This window comes from Lepus europaeus, chromosome 3, assembly GCF_033115175.1.
Source record: "Lepus europaeus isolate LE1 chromosome 3, mLepTim1.pri, whole genome shotgun sequence".
NCBI lineage: Eukaryota > Metazoa > Chordata > Mammalia > Lagomorpha > Leporidae > Lepus > Lepus europaeus.
In genome coordinates, this window is record NC_084829.1 from 151,383,232 (window position 1) to 151,403,317 (window position 20,086).

General features: G+C 47.0%; 1 protein-coding gene across 1 annotated transcript in view; it reads left to right on the plus strand.

Moving 5' to 3' along the window:
* Nucleotides 1-5,668, plus strand: part of PPP1R14C (protein phosphatase 1 regulatory inhibitor subunit 14C) — a 103,213-nt gene extending 97,545 nt beyond the window's left edge. The window contains exon 4 of the mRNA XM_062187764.1: nucleotides 5,453-5,668. Coding sequence (XP_062043748.1) covers nucleotides 5,453-5,527 — 75 coding nt within the window. The 3' untranslated portion in view covers nucleotides 5,528-5,668. The remainder of the gene's footprint in view (nucleotides 1-5,452) is intronic.
* Nucleotides 5,669-20,086: the final 14,418 nt, after the last annotated feature.

The window sequence follows — 20,086 nt, forward strand, 5'->3', positions numbered from 1 at the left end:
AAGGAGTAAAATTATCCTGATACACAAACATCATGATCATGTAGATAACCCAGCAGAGTCTGCAAAAAAATCTGTAAGAACTAATAATATGAGTTGAATATGCTTTCAGGATATAAGTATGTGAAAATCTATTGAATATATACTTGCAACAATTAGAAATAAAACATACCATTTACAGCAATATCAGCAAAGTTAAATACTTATGAATATATTTGACAAAAGATGTGCTCTATCTGAACATTGAAAATTGGAAAACATTGCTGAGATGATTAAAGAAGACAAGTGAGAGTAGAGGTATACCATGTTCATGAGTTAAAGGATTCATTATTGCTAAGATGTCAGTTCTCCAGATACAATGCGATCTCAGTCAAAATCTCAACAGGCTTTTTTGGCAGAAATTTACAAGCTGATTGTAAAATTCTAAAAGAAATTTAAAGGACCCAGAATAGCCGCACACAATTTTAAGAAAAATCAATGAAGACTAACATTACCTGAAAACAGGTGAGGAGTTAAGCAAACGATGGCACATCTGTATGATGGAATGCTACTCAACAACAACAAAAAAGAAATGAACTTTCAGTATGGCTGAATCTCAAAATAAGTATACTGAGTAAAAGAAGCCAGATTAGAAAGTCTGTAATGCTTTTATTCCATTTATATCAAATTCCATAAATACTAATTTGTAGTGACAAAAAACAGATCCATGTTTTCTGGAAGAAGAAGGGATTGCAAAGGGGCCCAAAGACACTTCTGGAGGCACTGAGTATATTATTACGTTGACCCTACAGATGGTATGTGCTGTTTATATACCTTAAATGTGTCCAGTTTATGGAACAGTAGATATACCTTAATAAAACTGCTCACACACACAAAAAGTCACAGTGAACATTTTACTGGGAAGAGCTTCTTCCCAACCGTTCTACTAAGGCCTCTGTCGAGAACAGAAGGACCCCTTCTTGCCCAATCCAGTGGCTTTGTCTGTGTCCTTGGTTTACTTAAGCTCTCTCTTCCTTCAGGAAACACTTTCTGTTCTTGGCTTCTTACTGGTACACCCTCTGGTTCTCCCCTGCTCCCCCCATCTCTTATGGCTCCGATTCCTCCACCTGACCTCACTTGCTGAGGCCTCTGGTCTTGACCTTTGGCCTTCTTGCTGCTCTGTGTACACTTACTCTCCAAAGTATTTCATCTTGTCATCTGTGCTGTCCAACAGCATTTTCTGTGACAGCGGAAATTGACTCTGTGTCTGTATTATTCAAATAGGTAGCCACTAGTCATATATGGCTGTAGAGTACTTGACATGTGATTAGGGAGCTTAACTCAATATTAAATTTTATTTCTTTTGATGAATTTAAATTTAAATAGCCACATGTGCTTACTGGGTGCCGTAGGGCATAGTTTATATTTAGATCATCGTGTGTTTGCAGATTTTGGGTGAGGACACATTAGATGATGCTGACCTATGATTTTTTTCAAAAAGGAAAGTACTGCGAATTTGACTTTGACACAGAACCGTCATTTCAGCCTTACATCTCGTGGATCACACATGGGTATCTTGTTATAGTTGCTGTTTGTTTTTACGTCAAAAGCTGCCGATCTAGATGCAGCTGATGTCCCTATTTTATGTTTTCAGCCAAGGGGAAGACCCAAGATCATATTTATTGGCTTCCTGTCATCTCATCACAAATCCGTGAACTTGGTTTCTCCCTTCTCCGGTTATTCCCCCTCTCAGCACATGGCACCAGCCTTTCATCTGGGTGTGACCTTGACTCCTTTCTTGTCCCGTTTCCCTCCTCCACCATCCCTTGCCCCCATTCAGTCCAGCTGCCAAGTCTGTTGGCTCTGCCTCTGAAGTGGGCCCCACATCTGCCCACTTATTTCCGTTTTGGTTTCCATTAACAGACTCTAAGCCACTGGCGTCTCTTGTCTGGACACTGCCAAAATACTTCTTTCATTCCACATTGAAATTGACCTTTAATTCATCTTCATAAGACTTAGAGAAAGCTTATGGAAACGTGAATCAGGTGGTGTTGATCCCTACCTCACAGCCTCTGGTGGCTTCCCTTCTGCTGTACCAACAATACCCTTACTCTGGCCAAGGAGGTCCTCTCCCAGCACCCCCAGCAATGCTCTACCACACTCACTCCAGCCTTTCCGTGCCAGGGATGCCCATGCCTTGGCTCTGCAGGACTCTGCTTGTGTGCTGTGATCAGGGTCCCCAGGTCTTCTCCAAGCTGACCTGTCTCTGTTCACCGCCATCTCAACTCAGACGTCCTCTCAAAGGGGCAACCCTTCTGTGACTTAATCAGAGTCCCTAACCCAGGTCTGAGTTGTGAACTGTGGCTACCAGTCTCTAGTGCTGTTGAGAAACATGAGACAAGAGCATCAAAGTGCTTTTGGTTAGAAAGCCTTGAGAATCCTCTGTCATCAACAGCATCCTGTGTGAGTGGCGCTGCCAAGTTTCTGTATGGAGTCAATATTGGTGTCGCTGGTTTTTAACTTGCTAGTTTTAGCTGAGCATTCCATTATGCAAACTTAATGAAAAGTTTAAAATATGCACATAATGAACAAAGACAGTACATTAAGATACAGGCTATAAATTATATTAATACAGAATTTAAAACGAGACCTGTTCATTTATGTTAATATGCCATAAACGTAAGACAAATTATTTCATTTATTTAAACTTTAAAAAAAAGACTTAGAAAGCTACTTTTTAAAAAATTTAATGTCTTTTTCATTTCCTTTGAAAGGCAGAAAGGGAGAGAAGGAGAGTGTGCATGATATCAATCTTCTATCTGCTTGTTCACTTTCCAAATGCCTGCAAGAGCCAGAACTGGGCCAGGCTAAAGTCAGAAGCTGAGAACTCCATGTGGGTCTCCCACATGGGTGGCAGGGACCCAAGTACTTGATCTGTAACCTGCTGCCTCCCCGTGTTCTCATTAGCAGGAAGCTGTAACCAGAAGCAAAGGTCAGACTCAAAACTCCGGCACAGCAATATGGGACGTCCAAAGCAGTGTCTTGACTGATGCTCAAATACCTTCCCCTTTTAAACTTTTTAATCTGAGATTTATGCACATGTTAAGCAACCATGATAGTTTGTTGGAGAGAATATCAATTTGGCTTAACTGACCAAATTACTTTTAAATTTAAGACAATGGTCTGTAGTTCAGGGTACATTATCCTTTATGTGATTTTGGTCTTTGTGAAAAATGTTATTAAAATAGTGCAGAAAAAATTACGGGAGTTTTGGAGGGTGAACCAACGGCAAAGGAAGACCTTTCTCTCTGTCTCTCTCTCTCACTGTCCACTCTGCCTGTCAAAAAAAAAAATCATTAAAAAAAATAAATTTCAGAGTTTTTGATTCTCACCTTTGCTTCTAGAAAAAAGAAAGAAAATTTACACCCAAATGCTAAACTAGTGTATAGTTGCCAATCGAGTAACAGATTTTAAAAATAACAAAATTGAAACTGAACTGATGTGCTGAACACCAGTATTGGTTAAATCGTGTAGTAAAGGGGGCAAAAGGAAAGGCATTTAACTTTTCAAATTGAAAGTTGAATGTAACTGGGGAAATAAGACACTATTTCCACCTGAGAAAATTCTTTAGATAGACAGTGTTCAGAACATTAACATGGGGCCTATATTTTACTTTACTTGTGTTTCATTCTGTGCAAGTTTAGAAATAATGATGATTAAAATATCTGTATCCTTTGACCTACTTGCAGAGTTAGCCCTCTAAATGGAATGTTTCAGCCTGCAGACACAGGTGCTAGTTAGAATTTTGGAAAGCCAGGCAGGAGCCATACAAAGATCCAAGGATGGGAAGTTAAGTAGATTGTACAGCACCCATACAGTACAACAATGCATAACCATTCCTGTTCATTTTTAGGAAGGCCATTTGATGTTGTGGGAAAAGGCTTCTGCCATAACACTGTGGGGAGGAGGGAGAAAGAATATACTTACACAGTATGATCTTAATTAGGTAAAAACAATGTCCATAGAATAAAATGTTCATAGTGGTTAATTCTGAAGATACATTGCTGCTGTTTTGTACTTTCCAACTTTTTGAGAAAACAGCACATAGTACGTTTGTAATAGCAGAAAGGTTATTTAGCAAAGCATTGTGGTGTTTAATGGACTGAATATTTTAGCTTGTGTTTTAAAGCTGGGGAGTAGCATAGGGCATGTTTTGTCTGGGGGCTTGTGTTCAAGAGCAGGGCCTGAAGCAAGGAGATGCCCACCACCCTGATGGAGACTAACTAAGGTTTCCTGGTAGGTTTGTTCTCCGATGGTCCCCACTGGGCACAGACTTCCCCTCCACTGGTGATCAGGAAGCAGACTGGCCATCAGCTTTGTCTTTGACAAATGTCGTATTGGAAGATGAGACATTTATGGCCTAATAAAGATGACTTGTTTAGTAGCGAAACATTTGCAAACACAAGGCAACAAGGACAGATTCCTGATGGTGTTTGGTGGAAGCCATTCTAGATCACTTTTCTGTCTTTGGGTTCTGATCATTTGCAGGTCATGAAATCATGTTGGTAGGTTTCCCTCAGCATTAGTTTGTAAGTGGAAGATCAGAGAGTATCCATGTAGTATTTGTTCTGAAAATCTCAAGTCCAGGGCAGTGAGAGAGAGTATGTGTGGGTGCTGAATTGAGCATAAAATGTGTCTTTGCTCTGGTTTGTAAGTCCTCCTGGTGGTCCTGATGCAGGCCCAAGTTTGAGAAGCACTGGTCGAGCCTTGCTAGTGCAGGTGTGGTCCAGGGATTCCCACAAGCATCCCCTGTGAGCTAGGTGGAGATGCTCAATCTCAGACGCCAACCTGGACCTAACCACAAATGCCTGCAGGGACTGGGTGGAGGTTCATGACGCAGGTAGCTTTATTTTCTCCCTAAAGAGAGTGCAGCGGGAAGGAAGCATTGCAATGTGAAGTTTCAGCATGCTTCATTTGTTTTGTTTTGTTCTTAAAGATTAATTTACTTTTATTTGAAAGGCAGAGTTAGAAGGGCAGAGAGAGATAGAGAGAGAGAGAGAGAGAGAGAGAAATCTTCCATCGACTGGTTCACTTCCCAAATTGTTGCAATGGTTGGGGGCTGGGCCAGGCTGAAGCCAGGAGCCAGGGGCTTCATCCAGGTCTCCCACGTGGGTGTAGGGCCCCAAGCACATGGTCTGTCCTCTGCTGCTTTCCCAGGCGCACTAGCAGGGAGCTGGATCACATAGTGCAGCAGCTGGGAACTGAAAAGGGGTCATACAGGATTCCAGGGTTTAACCCACTGTGCCACAGTCCTAAGCATACTTGTTTTTTTTTTTTTTAAACATTTCCTGGAGGACACATCCAACCACATTAATCAATGAAAATCATCTGCAATCGACATAAATTACTTTAGGCAGATTTTTAAACAGATTTTAATAGTGTGATCTCTCATATGAATTGCTTCTATGTCTTTTAGGAATTTATCAAAGAGCTGCTCTCTCGGATAAGAGGCATGCGGAAACTGAGCCCTCCACAGAAGAAGAGTGTATGATTCCGGATCAGGGCGGAGTTCTCCGGAGACGAAGACAGGGTTCTGGGATGTAGACTCCATGACGACTTTTGTTAAAGAATAGTTGTCCTTAAGAACAAGTGGTTTGGTTTGGTTTGATTTTTTTTTGTTTGTTTGTTTGTTTTTGGGGTTTTTTTGTTTTTTTTTTGTCTTTTTTTTTTTTTTTTTTTGGTGTGCAGGGACTCTTCTACACATTTATTCAAGAGCGTTCCTTTTTGCTGTTGCTGTTTTTAAAGGTTTTTGATGGTGTAATATTTTAATAGCCAAGATATCATGACTCTAACTACAGCCCAGCCAAGGATTATCAAAGCAGGTGGACATTCAAAGATGGGCCAGGGCAGGCAGCATTTCTGCAAGGACTCAGACGTTCAGGACCCTACTCCACAGAGAAGATGGTTTTCTTACAGCTAATTTGGGAATACTTTTTTCTTATGTTGTACATCTGACTCACAGGTCAAATTTCTCGTACTTGTATATATCTACACACCAGTAATTTAAGATGTCGCTGTGAGCTTTATTTCACATTGACGGAATAAACTCCTTGCCATCCCTTAGTGGGAGGCCGCTGGGCTGTTCTTCCCGTCCGTGCAGCTGACCCTCAACATTCACTCTGTGCATCAAAGTGAAAGAATTCGGAGTATCCGTTATTCTCACGCTCTCCGCTACAACAACGTTGAGTTGGTCAAGGGCTTCATTTATGGACTTTGTATTATTTCCTTGGTTGGGATGCTTTGCCAGGTCATGTGCTTATTGCCTCATTTGTGGTCTTTTACAGTTTTATGAACCCTTTGTTTGAAGAACGAACTTGATTTCTAGAGAAATGCCCACGCTCTCAGAGCAGAAAGGGAAGCATGGGATAGCATTGAATTCTCCGCTTTCAACCAAATACTGGGTGTTATTCCCTCTCCCTGAAAGCAGATCAAAAGGAGGTTACCAAGGCAGCGTGTTCTTCCTCTGACGCAGTCTGGTCCCTGCTGAGCCTGGGTGGCACCAGACTGGGAGTGAGACCTCAGGGCTGGACGGGTGGAGGAGTGACAAGACAGCTAGTACGGCAGCATTTGCTGATTTGGAAGCATGGAGGTTGCATTTCCGGCTTCTCTCTGGCTTATGGTGAGAGCTTTGGGGGGGTCCTGGCCCTAATTATGCACCCCTGTCCCCGTGCTCAGAGCCGGGCCTGAGCACAGCCCAAAGTTGAATTCAGCTGGGACATGGGCGGGGTCAAAGGTAAGAGAAGAAACTCTTCCTTCAGGTGGCCCCTACTGTCTCCCCGTGGAAACCCCACTGCTCTAAGGTGTCTCCGGGTGGCCCTGTCTGAGCACAGGGGTCAGGCATTTTCTATCAAGGGTGCTCTGAACATATTTTATTTTTTAAAAGAACTATGTTTGTGAATTTTACGTATACTGGCAAGCTTTTGAAAATGTATTTAATTTTGTAATGTTTACCAATGATTTATTTACAAGCTACTTACTCAAATAAATGGAGCTGCTTACAGATCTGTTTACACATATGCCTCTCCCAACCCGTGGATGGGATGACGTTGCTTTGTCTGTTCTCTGGGGGCACGCGGTACCAGCATCTGGGTTTTTATTTAAGGTATTTGCAGGCGTGTAGCCCTGGCTGTGTCCTAGGTGTTATCAGTTGGGGCTGTGGACACAGAGCAGCCGGGCCACCTTGTCAGGGTCACCTTCAGCAGGTGCCAGGCCATGTCTCTTTCCTGTCATTAAAACTCCCTTTTCCCACCTAATAGAAATCCCCAGGAAGAATTTGAATCCATTAAATATTCTAATTATTATTAGAGCTCACGGCCAGAAACATACAGAACTGGCAGGATTTTCCATTTAGCTTGACCAGCCCAAGTTACCATCTTCCAACAAAGTGAGAATTCCCTTCTTCCATGCTCACGGCCCCCCCCTCCCCCTTGCTCTGGACCTAGCTTCACTAATCACCCTGAGTGCCCCCCACCCCCCAGAAGCTTGGGCCTCTCCCATAACTCCTGGTCCTTCCCAGAACACCAAGCTTGCCCTCTGCTAACACCCCTCAGAGCCATTTCTGGTTAAACTTCTGTTATTGGCTGCAGATAGTTTGGAATTCTTAACTTCTCTGTGTCCAGTCTCTTCTCTTCCTGGTGTCCATCATGACCTGAGCACCCTGCCCCTGCTTAAAACCCAGCCCCTCTGCTTGCCTTCTGAGCAGCTGGTTCCTGTCTCTCCTGCCTCTACTGCTGACCTTTTGCTAATGTGCAGCCCCACTGAATTCCTTGGGGTTCTGGAGCATTCTATATATCTCCTCCTCCCAGACTTTATAAAATCGATTGCCTTGGCCTGGAATAGCCTCTTCATCAGTGGGCTCTATTGAGAGAGCATGGTTGGATCTGCCTGAAGCTTTCACCCAAAGGCTGCAGCATCCACCCCGTCACAGCGTGTGTCTCTGGTATGGCCAGCACGCCCACCTGTTTGTCTCTCCTGTTAGACTCTAGGATCTTTGAGGTTGTGACTGGAACTTAATCAGTCCTATGCTAAGCCCATCAAGGAGCTCAGTATGTGTTTGCCAATAGAATATGACAAATGATTCTTTAAGAAAACTCAAGTGTTTGCTTCGCAGTGAGGGTATTGGTTTTTAGAACTGACTGTACATTTAAAATGACCTAGGACACTTTAAAAACAAGTGAAGCTTGGACCCCGGGCAGTCCTGAGCAGTTAAATCAGAACCTCTATGACCAGAGCTGGGGTGTTTCTTCAAGTTCTCCAGAATGAGAATCACCAGGCTGCCGGATGGCTCTAGTGCAACCTCAGCTCCCCGTATGAATTTATATAGCAGCAGGTGGCAGCTGTGACATTAGCACACTGGCTATTTATCATATAGAGTCTCATCACTAGGGGAAGGGCTGCAAAGTATCCAAATTCTAGTTCAGTGTCACCTAACATTCAGTGTTTGGTCTAAGTTTAAACTTCACGCAGCAACTTCTGTTTATAACAGTTGTCATCAAAGTTCGCACGGTGCTGAGCGCTCATAAGCTTCATCTCACTTAATCCTGACCTTCATCTTGTGAAATAGATGTACTGTACTCATCGTATGGGTGAGAAAATAAATGCCCAGAGGCTTAGCAGCTTACCTGGGGTCACACAGGAACAGAACTGATACAAACCCGAGCAAATTGGACTCTGAAGCCCTCATTAACTTGACTTTTCCTTCCTCTGTAGTGGGTTACTGTCAGCCCCACTCACAGCTGTGAGACCCAGGAGGGGTATCCTGGTTGAGCCAGGTCCCTGAGCTGATGGGGTTGGGTTGAAGGCTGTGTGGATGGAGTGGGTGCTTAGCCACCCGTGGGGCTCCCCATCACCATAACGCCCCTGGACTTGGGCTTAGCACCTGAGCATGGAGTACCTCCTTCCATCAGTTTCCTAAGAAAGCAACGTTTTTCAACTCCTGGGATATACAGAGTTCATATCAAGTTGAGTTCATAGTCAAGTCCATATCACCAAGTCTCCATTAGAGACTCTGTGCTGTGCAAGGTCAGCTTAGCAACCACAGATGAGGGCTGGTGTTACTGGTCTTTGTAGGAAAGCGTGGTAGTTGGGAAGGTGAGCTCTTTTGTCTGCAGGACTGCTGTTTACCAAGAGGATGGCTCGCCCCATCCCCACCCCATTCTACCCTCCCTGGGAACCCAGCCACTCTGGGAAGCTGTCCTACTGCCCTGATGCCATGGCGCCACATGGCCTCAGAGGGAATGGCGGGAAGGGCTGTGGGTGGCGAGAACCCTGCCTGTGGTCTAAGAGGACAAAATTCATATTCAGTAGTTGGAACTTTCTGGAAGCCATTTGCAAATTGGACATGGGAGGGACACCAATATTTTTCCCTCATGGTGTCTCTACTTGAATTTCTTTTAACCCAAGTGATGCTAGACAGTGATTGCTAAAAGCTAGCTTCATTTCCTTTGGGATTTGGGGTATTACTTACTGTGTGTTTGTAATTTGCCTGTAAAGAAATGTGTGGCTTTTCACAGTCCCCCGTGAGTGAGAAAGAACTGCCCAGGCCCCATGGAGTTCCCTCCCACCCCTTTGAGAAACAAGCCTTGAAGTGCTTACTTTTTAAAAGCATTCTTAGGCTGCCTTGAGCGTTGATTGTTCCTGGTGTATCTTGCCTGGGGAAGAACTGTCATTTTAAAAACACTGGATTGTTTTCCTTCTCTTTTGGCTCTGTGGGTGTTCCCACCACAACACACCAGACAGACATTTCAATAGGCAACTGATATTGAAGCAGCTACAGATGAGGTCCTAGAATCCTGCTTTGCTGGTTCTTCCATTGGGTCATTGGAGAAGAAGGTCCAGATTTGGGTCTGGTGTGTGTTTTCTTCATGTTTGGGCTCCCTAGCAGGACATTCAGTAGAGCTAGCTGGGTGGCTTTCTCAGAGTTCCCCTTGTTCTAGTGGATTTAGACAGGCAGAGAGGGGCAGGAGGAGTGCACTTTTAATATAGTTGCTCTAGGTCATATATATACACACACACACACACACACATAGAGAGAGAGAGAGTTTGGTGTTGGGATTGTTGGAATCAATTCTACATGAGTGTATTAGTCAATTTACTATTGCTATAACAAAATGCCTAAGGCTGGGTAGGGCATAAAGAAAAGAAAGGTTTATTTAGCTCATAGTTTTGGAGACTCAAAGTCCAAACAGCACATTGTTGGCTCTTGCAAGACACCCCCCCCCCCCCTCCGGCCACCTCATTGGCAGATGGCATCATGGCAGGAGCCCGAGAGAGAGAGAGAGAGATCACACAGTGTGACTGGAATCCAGAAATCTGGGAGGGGCAAGGCTTGCTTGCTCTCAAAAGAGAGCAAGCCTGGGTTCCTTGAGAATTACTGGGTCCCTTCCAAGGGTAGCACTTCAAGACCCAGTGACTTCCCACTAGACCCCACCTCTTAAAGGTCCACCACCCCTTAACATGGCCACAGTGAGGATCAAACTTCCACCACAGGACTCCTTGGGGACAAACCATACCTAGGCATAGTGGGTCTCTTGTGTCTGCATGTCTGTGAACAGAGATTGCCTTTGTTCTAGGCCATCTTTTCAAGCTGCCTGGGGAGCTAGAGAGAGTGCCACTCTTTAAAGCGAAGAGCAAGCGTGCTTACTGCCTGTTATAAAGGATTGGGGTTCCCCAAGTTCAGAGAGGGCAGCCACTGCACGTGCAGTGTCATCTGGCCTCTTTGGAAGTTCTGTAGATATTGAGACTGCCAAAAACATGACACTAAAAGTTAACACCGCCGTGGCTCAACAGGCTAATCCTCCGCCTTGCGGCGCCGGCACACCGGGTTCTAGTCCCGGTCGGGGCACCGATCCTGTCCCGGTTGCCCCTCTTCCAGGCCAGCTCTCTGCTGTGGCCAGGGAGTGCAGTGGAGGATGGCCCAAGTGTTTGGGCTCTGCACCCCATGGGAGACCAGGATAAGTACCTGGCTCCTGCCATCGGAACAGCGCGGTGCGCCGGCCGCAGCGCGCTACCGCGGCTGCCATTGGAGGGTGAACCAACGGCAAAAGGAAGACCTTTCTCTCTGTCTCTCTCTCACTGTCCACTCTGCCTGTCAAAAAAAAAAAAAAAAAAGTTAACACCAAGAAATGCTACTGCTTTGTTAGAATTGCTATGGGGAATAAGCTCTCTCTCCTCTTGACAAAGGCCTGTTGCATCTTCTCCCAGCATCCATGAAACTGTGACAGGCTAATTCACTAATTCATTGGGTACTATCAGATGCTACTGAAGCATGGACCATGGTCAGTCTTCTTGGTGTCTTTCTATATGACCGGCCTCATTCTCATGATTAATAGATACTCGCCTTGTTTGAACCTCAACTTGATTAATGATCTCAACCACATCGAGTCAGAAGTTTTCCTTTAATGAGATTTCATGCCTGGAAATGGTTGTTAATGTGGACAGAATTTACTGACACAAAAGCTACTGTCTTGCTACTGTTGGCAACATGAGGTGAATGCTGTCTCACAGAAAATGGGCTGACCACTGTCTCAGGAGCGCGGTAGGTGACCTCCTAGCACGGGGCGGAGAAGACAAGCAAATGACAGTAGGCCTGGAATCTCGTGTGACCAGTTCACCCTCACCTGCTATTCTGAGGGTCGGTCCCAAATTGAGCTCCAACAGCAGCTTGGTGAAGCGGATTCATTGGCAGTATCATGGTCCACCCAACGGTGACCAGAACCAAGAATAGAATGTGAGCTCAGGGGACATCTGGGGCTGCCAGCTTGGTTCTCATCAGGTTGCTGGAGGATCGGATGAAGTGTAACCCTACGCACCGCTGGTCACGAGTTGCCTGCGGGTTATGACTTACGTTAGGTCTTTCTATTGTTAGTAGCAGGAAGCTACTACGCTGCTGCTGCTGAGATTACTTAAAGGGGACATGACTGGCTCGAACTTCCATTGTGGTAGTACATGGATAAGGGACAAATTCAATTATGTGTCCTTTTAAAAATATCTTTTTATAGCCTTAAGTAGTTTGTCCTTTTCAGCTGTAGTCCCACTATGAGGGACTAGTAATTTCTATCGTTAAGTTTTTAAAATTTATTTCTTTTTATTTATTCAAAAAGCAGAGAGAGAGGAAGATTTCCCATCCACTGATACATTCCCTAAACGCCCAACTTTCAGGGCTGGGTCAGGCTGAATCCGGGAGCCCAGAACTCAATCCAGGTCTCTCAGATGGATGACAGGGACCCAGGAACTAGAGCCACCGCGTGATGATGTCCAGGGTGCACATTAGCAAGAAACTGGGTCAGCAGTGGAGGCGGGACTTGAACCAGGTCCTCCCGTAGGGGATCAGGTGTCTCAGCAGGCATCCGCCCACATATGTGCGTCTGCAGTGTAGGCTGGTGTCACCTTCACAGAATGCCCTAAAGCCTTAGAGAGTCATTTCTCTGTGGTGATGGACGAAGAGGTGAGTGACTCCTCTCAGACTGATTAAAAAAAAAAAAAGATAACATGAGTTGTTTTTTTTTAAGATTTATTTAATTGATTTGAAAGTCAGAGTTACACAGAGCAGGAGAGGCAGAGAGAGAGGTCCTCCATCCGCTGGCTCACTCCCCAGTTGGCTGCAATGGTCGGAGCTGCGCCGATCTGAAGCCAGGAGCCGAGAGCTTCCTCCGGGTCTCCCATGTGAGTGCAGGGACCAAGGACTTGGGCCATCTTCCACTGCTTTCCCAGGCCATAGCAGAGAGCTGGATTGGAAGTGGAGCAGCTGGGACTTGAACTGGTGCCCCTGTGGAATGCCGGAATTGCAGGCAGTAGCTTTACCATCTACGCCACAGCGCTGGCTCCATAAGTAGTTCTTTCTGAGTCTTATTCTCCCAAACATTTGTGCTTCGCGTAGAGCTGGGAATTCCCCGTCTAGGTCTCTAAGCTGGGCATTCTTGCAGCTGCATCCACGTAGTGATGTGGGCACCAGCATGTCAATCTCTACTCCAGGTTCTGGTCGCTCACAGAGATGAGAGTTCTGTGTGAAGACACATAGGTGCACAGATAGGAACAGGGTGTATTTAACAGTGAAAGAAAGCTTAGACTCACGGGTGTGTGGGCCACCTCACATGGAGAAACACCTGTTCTGAGTGGGCAGAGGGCTGGCCGAAGACAGAGGAAATCCAGGCAGCACGCCCTGCCGAGGTGCGCTCTCCCCTGTCTTCAGTCTTTTTATGAGGTGGGGGGGTGCCTCCAGGCCTGGAGCCACCTGGGAATTATTTGGCCCCTCCACAAGTTCCACGTGCAGCTTAATATCCGTATTTTCATGGTGTCTCTCCTTTAGGTCCCATATGAAACACCTACATCCCAGGAAAGGGATGGACAGATAGGAGGAAAGAATTGCATGGGGTGGAGTTGCTGTGGGTGAGAAGGGTCTAAAATCCTATTACAGGTCCTTGCCTTTTACCTAGAGAATCATTCTAAGTATCGGCACAAATGCAGTGCTTTGTTCAGGAGCTGAGTGGGCCAGGAAGGGGGAAGGGTGGGGGAGGGAAGTGCCAAGATGGCGCCTCAGCACCCTGTCTGGAGCTCTCCTGTGGGCATAGAGAGACCCCCCTCCCAGTTGCCAGCCTCTTCGGAGGTCGGAAGGGGAGTGGCTACGTGGCACCTCCCCCAGGTCCCAGGTGAGGGGAGATACATCCTGGGAAAGGGGTTATTTGATTGACAGGGCATGGCAGGTGTGGCTTCCAGCTTGTGGCCCTAATTCACTACCTGCCTTATCCTGTGTGGGAGGAGGGGTTGCAGATACTTCCAGCACCACATAAACTAACTTCCCGCTGTCCCACATCACTTCCACGTCTGATTCCCACCCTGACTTCCGCCTGTTGTGGGTTCTGGGGACCACAAGCCCTTGGCATAGACTGCTAGCCTGCTCTGCTTCCCATGCCCACTTCCATCGCCAATCTCCTAACCGACTCCCACAGCCTTCCTTCATCAAAGTAAAATGAGCATGTAAAATCTGGTGCACGACACACGGCAGTGGGTACAAGTCCACCCTGTGCCACTGGGGAGAAGTGAGGTGGGAAGGGGAAGAAGTATGTCTTGTCCTTTGTGTGTGTGTGCGTTCCTTTGTTGCACCGGAGCTGTGCAAAGAAATAAGGCGAGGATTTTAATTCTGTAGAAGATTTGTTAACTTCTAGGAAGAAGTAAACCCTTCAGTTGCTCTTTTCCTTTTGCTTTTGCTTCATCGCAAGTCTCATTTAGCCCAAAGTACTGCTTGTTAATTTATGATTTTTGCATAGAAAAAAACACTAGAAGTACATCTTAGTGCTGACGTATGGAGAAAGTAGGTCGCACAGTGTACATCAGCGACAGAAGCTTCCCTGGCTTCTGCCCTGCTCACCCTTTCACCACCAGAGATTCAGAATGACTCAACCGTGGGACCAACCATAGGACCAGCCAGACAGCCATGCTTCTAATGAGCTCCAGAGCCCGGAGGCAGAAACCAGTTCAGAGCTGAAATTCTCATTTTGTTGCCAACAACAAATATCAAACCCTGATATTACCTGATGATTGTCCAGGGGAAACCAAGCAGAAATGAAGGGATTTTAAAACCCTAACCAGTCGTCAATCTAATCACCTCCTTCTGACGCTCACTTTATTACAAAGAGGGTAATTACTTTTGTGTTGTCAGAGCGTTAGGGAAAAGTCCCTGGGGGCTATTCATGGGTAATTGGGAAAGTAAATGTTAGCATCTGCAGTGGACTGGGAGAGAGTGTTTTATGACTAAGGGTTCAGAGGCTCATTGGGTTTCTATCCTAGACTTCCTGAATGCTTTTAAATTCCCTGCAGGTGTCAGGGAATTGTCTCCCCCAGGAGGTGGGTGAAGCTCTCACACTTCCCTGCCCCCATCCTGCCCTTCTCCCACTATTTTGAACAGTGGTCCTGCAGCCAAGCTAGGGTCCCATGGATTTTAAAAGAGAGGGATCCCTTGGGTAATGATCTCAGAGTATTAGGAGTGGTGGGGTTAGCACGCACCGAAAGACCCTGTAGCCACCACAGTCTCCTGGGAGGGTCCCAGGCTCCGGTCATAGGTGCCTTTGTCGCATTCCTCACTGAGGGGGAGGCTTTGGGTGTGACAGGGCCAGGGCCCTGAGGGGCTAGTGAAAGCAGGGGAGATGGGAACCACTGGAGCGTGTCTGGACCCATTGATCTGCTTCCAGCAGTATGAGCTGCGTTAGGCCTGCACTGTCACTTAGGACCCATGGAGGAAACACTGGGCCCTTTTGCCCAGGGCCAGAGCAGGGCAGGCAGGCAAACTGGAGCTGTCTTTTTGGAGGGCAGCATGGAAGTATCTATTAAGTGGCAACATTTGGATCCCCTTTCATCCAGGAGTTCCATGTTCAAAACTGTACCAGAAACTTGTGCAAATATGTTTGTAAAAGGCTGTTTATGACTATAACATACAGATGAATAAGCAATGACCAATGATCATTAATAGAAAAAAAAATTTTTTCAAAAAAAGAGTGAGGTACTGGGGCTGACGCTGTGGTGCAGGAGGTAAAGCCACAGCCTGTAGTGCCGGCATCCCACACGGGCACCAGTTCGAGTCCCGGCTGCTCCACTTCCGATCCAGCTCTCTGCTATGGCCTAGGAAAGCAGTGGAAGATGGCCCAAGTCCGTGGGCCCCTGCACCCTCGTGGGAGACCTGGAAGAAGCTCCTGGCTCCTGGCTCCTGGCTTCGGATCAGTGCAACTCTGGCCATTGCGGTAATTTGGGGAGTGAACCAGCGGATGGAAGACCTTTCTCTCTCTCTCTCTAACTCTGACTTTCAAATAAGTAAATAAATCTTTAAAAAAAAAAAGAGTGAGGTATCAACGTGGAATATTACAAAAATGAGAAAAGGAGATTGCAGGAGAGGATTTAAGTTAAAACATATTTTACATATTACTTAAAAATAATTAGATACTTCATATGATTGCACACATTTCTTTAAGTCGGAGAGAATATCCTACCTGCCAGCAGTGTCATCTTGGGGTGAGGACAGGGCTAAGGAGCAGGAGACGTCATTCATTGTCTATTCCTTTTCTGTTATATATATTTTTTTCATCTTAACACGTTATTCTTGAAATCAGGAAACAAAGCGTGAAAAATAAGACTCCTTTGCAGAAGGTCGCGGAGCTCAGCAGTGCTGCTCCTGGCCCACGTGCTCCATGCCCGGCCCTGTGGCCCTCACACGACTGTCCAGGACGAGGGTGGCCAACGGGGCCTGAGCGGTGTGTGTCGGGCCCATGAGGCTTGGGAAATGCTTCCATGGGCCCTGGTGGAGAAGGTGTAGCAAAGCCTTGGTCCCCTGAAACCCTCTCCTGATCCACAAAGGGCGGCTGTTGGGCTCCGTGAGAAAACAGGACCAAACTGCCGCAGCCTACGGAGGGAAGGGCTAGGCAGACCCTCAGGGTGCGGGGAGGGGATCACAGCTGTCGCCCCCCCCCAATCTGGGATTTCATCAACAGTCGCCGTTTCGCTTACTTGTGCTCAGACTCAGCCCACAAACGTTACATGGAAAACTTGAGAAATGAACAGTTCATACATTTTAAATATAATTTTATTACAGTACATTGTTACAGTTCTATTTTATGAGTTATTGTTGTTAATTTCTTACCATGCCCAATTTAGGAACTAAACTTTAAAATTATTTATTTATTTGAAAGAGTTACAGGGAGAGAGGGAGAACATGGAGAGAGTGAGCGAGCGAGCGAGCTTTCTTCCACTGGTTCATTCACCAAATGACCGTAACAGCCAGGTCTGGGCCAGGCTGAAGCCAGGAGCCTGGAAGTCCATCCTGGTCTCCCACATGAGTGGCAGGGACTTGGGCCATCCTCCACTGCCTTCCCAAGCATGTTAGCAAGAAGCTGGATTGCAAATGGAGTAGCCAGGACTCGAACCAGATCTCTGATATGTGATGCTGGCATCACCAGTATTGGCTTAACCCACTGCACCACAACACAGGGGCCCCTGAAATTCCCTCTTATGTACAGGAAAAAAACATAGCATGTGCAGGGTTTGTTAATATTCACGGTTTCAGGCATCTGCTGGGAGTCTGGGACTACATCCCAGCAGATAAAGGGTGACTGTGGTACACATACAGAGCAGTGTCGAAGAACTGGGAGCTGGGGTGGGGCAGGTCCCCTTCTCCACCATATTGACAAAAGGAAGGGATGGGTTTACTGTTTCTCTCCAGGATGGGCCAAAGGGGTGGAGGTGAGAGCAGCCCCCAATGAGCCTACGTTCCCACGTTGCTATGGATCTGGGATGGCTCCATGCAGTGTTGTCCAGCTCCAGCCTGTTGTCCTTATGCAGCTAACACAACTGCACGCAGAATTTGTAGTAAATCCCCTCCAAGCCCAGGCTGCTTTCACAGAGGGATGCTGTCACCATCCCCATCATCAAAACCATGCGTGTGACAGTGCCAGCAGTCACCCTTCCTTGAATACTCACTGTGCCCACTGCTGTGCCCTTGGACGTGTCATCCAGGGAGTCCTTGTGCTTTATCCTGACCTCAGGAGGCTGCTGCTCTTGCCGTCACATAGGTAGGGGAAAAGGCTTGGGAAAGTCTTGAGGTCCTACAGTGAGAGGATAAGAGCTGGATTTCAAGGCCGTCTGATTGCAGAAGCAGTTCTGCTGAAGCGTGTGTAGCTTGTGGAGACAGGGTGCACTTACGTCCCGAGTTAGTTACCTGGGTGAGTGTTTCTGTTGCCTCCCACCTGGTGTTGTGTGTGGGTGCTGAGGCTGGCCCTAGGTCAGGTGCTTGACGAAGCAGTCTGAGTCTAGTTCATCGATCTGAACGTATCCTCCACGAATGCTCCATGCAGTGCAGTGTCTTGGAAAGGTCTTGCTCCGAATAACGCCTCACACAGGGGTGCAGGGGGAAGAGGACATGGTTTTTATTGTGGTCTTTCTGTGAGCTTCAAGTGGAGCGTAGGAAGTTAATAGAATAGTAAGAACACTCGGGTCTGCCTGGTGTCTGGGCAAGTGATTTAATCTGTGGAGCAGGAATGGCTCAAGTGAGCAATTGGTATGAAAAGGCTTGGCACAGTGTATACAAGTGCAGGAGTAACGTCATATGTTCATGAGGCTGGAAGTTGAACAGCTGCAAAGATGTGTGCCAATCAATCAATCAATCAATCGCGTGGGCTCAGAAGCAGGTCTGTGCTTGCTCCAATGCTGCTCGCACTGCCTGTGTGACTCCCGGGCTCTCTTAGGCCTCTGTTCCTTGCTTTCTGCATCTGTAAAATGGAAACTAGTGCAGCCTTAGAGTTTGCATCTCAGACATAGGCATCCACGCAGTGTCAGGGCTGAAGAGACAGAGGCGGAAGCCACAACCAGAGCGGGTTTATTCAGAAGAAGGAAGCCCGGGAGGGGCTCACGCCCAGGTGAACACACGGCAGAGATGCCAACCAACACACAGCAGACGAGCCCCTTCCCTACAGACTAGTGGTTTGTATGGTACAAAGTGGCGGGAAGGGGCTTGGGGGTCTGAGCTAAAGCTGGGCTGCGAGATAGAGGGAGAGCTTGGGCTCATTCTTGAGGTCTTGCAAGAATGCAGTGTGAGCTGGGAGGGGTTTGGGCTAAGCCTGGGCTCTGGGGCTGAGCTGCTGAGCTGGAGGGAGAGGGCTTGGGAGGAGCCGCGAGAGCCCAGGCTGATGGCTGAGATTGTGGTGCGTCCAGCGGTCCAGGCAGGGTGGGCCTGCTGCAGCCGGGCAGAGAAATGGGGACCTACTTGCTGTTATGTAGGTGAGGAGTCAGTATGGATCGAAGGTTTTTTGTCCTTGCTCTATCACACAGGGTCTTCAAAAACATTCACAGTAAATGTGTATTACAAAAACTACGAATGGACTTCAAGGTTTTTGCACCCAACTTACGTTTTCATTGCATTTTCCGTGAAGTTTCTGGAGCACCTTGCTTCTGTGCTGTGAGTGGGAGTATTCTGCAGGTCGTTACTTAGAATGCTTCCTTGCTCATTGTCAGTTTAAAAAGCAGTGACCGCTATGCCCAGGCTCTAGCTTTTCCTCCTGCCTCTTTCTCTGGGGCCACTGCTGGCATTCATCTGATTCAGCAGAGCCGCAAATGCAACACCACCAGAGGTCGGTGACGCTGACAGCGCGCTGAGGTGTGCATGGCCACAGGACAAGCTCCTGCGCTGAGGTCCAGCGCTCTCATCTCCTTCCTTAGAAGCTTGGAGACACTGGAAAATATAATCTTTGTTTTGTATGTGTTACACCTTCTCTTTGTTAATATTGAAATGTATTTGCTTCCTTTCTGCCTCTCGGGGTCGTGTGTGGCTGGAGATGAGGGCGGCAGTCGGACAAAAGTCCTAAACCCTGCAGCCGGCTCTGTGAGCCAAATTACAAGTGGACAGGTGACCCGCGTCGCTAAGGCTCAAAGGACGAGAAACCCATCTAACAAAGCGCACGTGTTTTCCCAAGCCTTCCCCAGGGCCAGTGTTTTTCAAATCAAGGACAAGGTTATGGAAGATCATCTTTAATTAAACCTGCCGTCGGCTCCTCGGGGGCTTTGTGCTGCGCTCACCTCTTAAATAAATTCTCCAATTAGCAGACTCCTTCCTCCTGGCCTTGGGGCTTCATTTGTGGCGTGCACCACTCCCTGGGAGCTGTAACGTTTGATTCTGGAAGCATCCACTCTGCAGTTTCCTCCCCTGCGATCTGAGGTTGCACCCTTGCTTTTCCCGGGGTGTTCTTGTTGTGGAGAGCCAGAGCCTGGTCTCTCTTCAGCCATCACCACCCCATGGACTGGCCCTTCCTCTCCCTCCCCCACCCTGACCCTGTCTGCACCTGCCCACAGTATTTTAATAATGCTATATGCCAGCATTTCCTGGAAGTGATGTTCGCTCCTTTGGCCAGAAGCACTGAAACATGAAAGGACTTCTGGGAAAAGAGGTGGAGGAGACCCCTTGAGCAGGCGTGTCCCCGCTGACCTTTGCCCCTAAGGCAATTAGAGAAATCATTTTTTAAAAAAAGCTCTTCATTGCTCCATAAAGTCATCATTTTAAAAGGTGCCAGCAAATGTG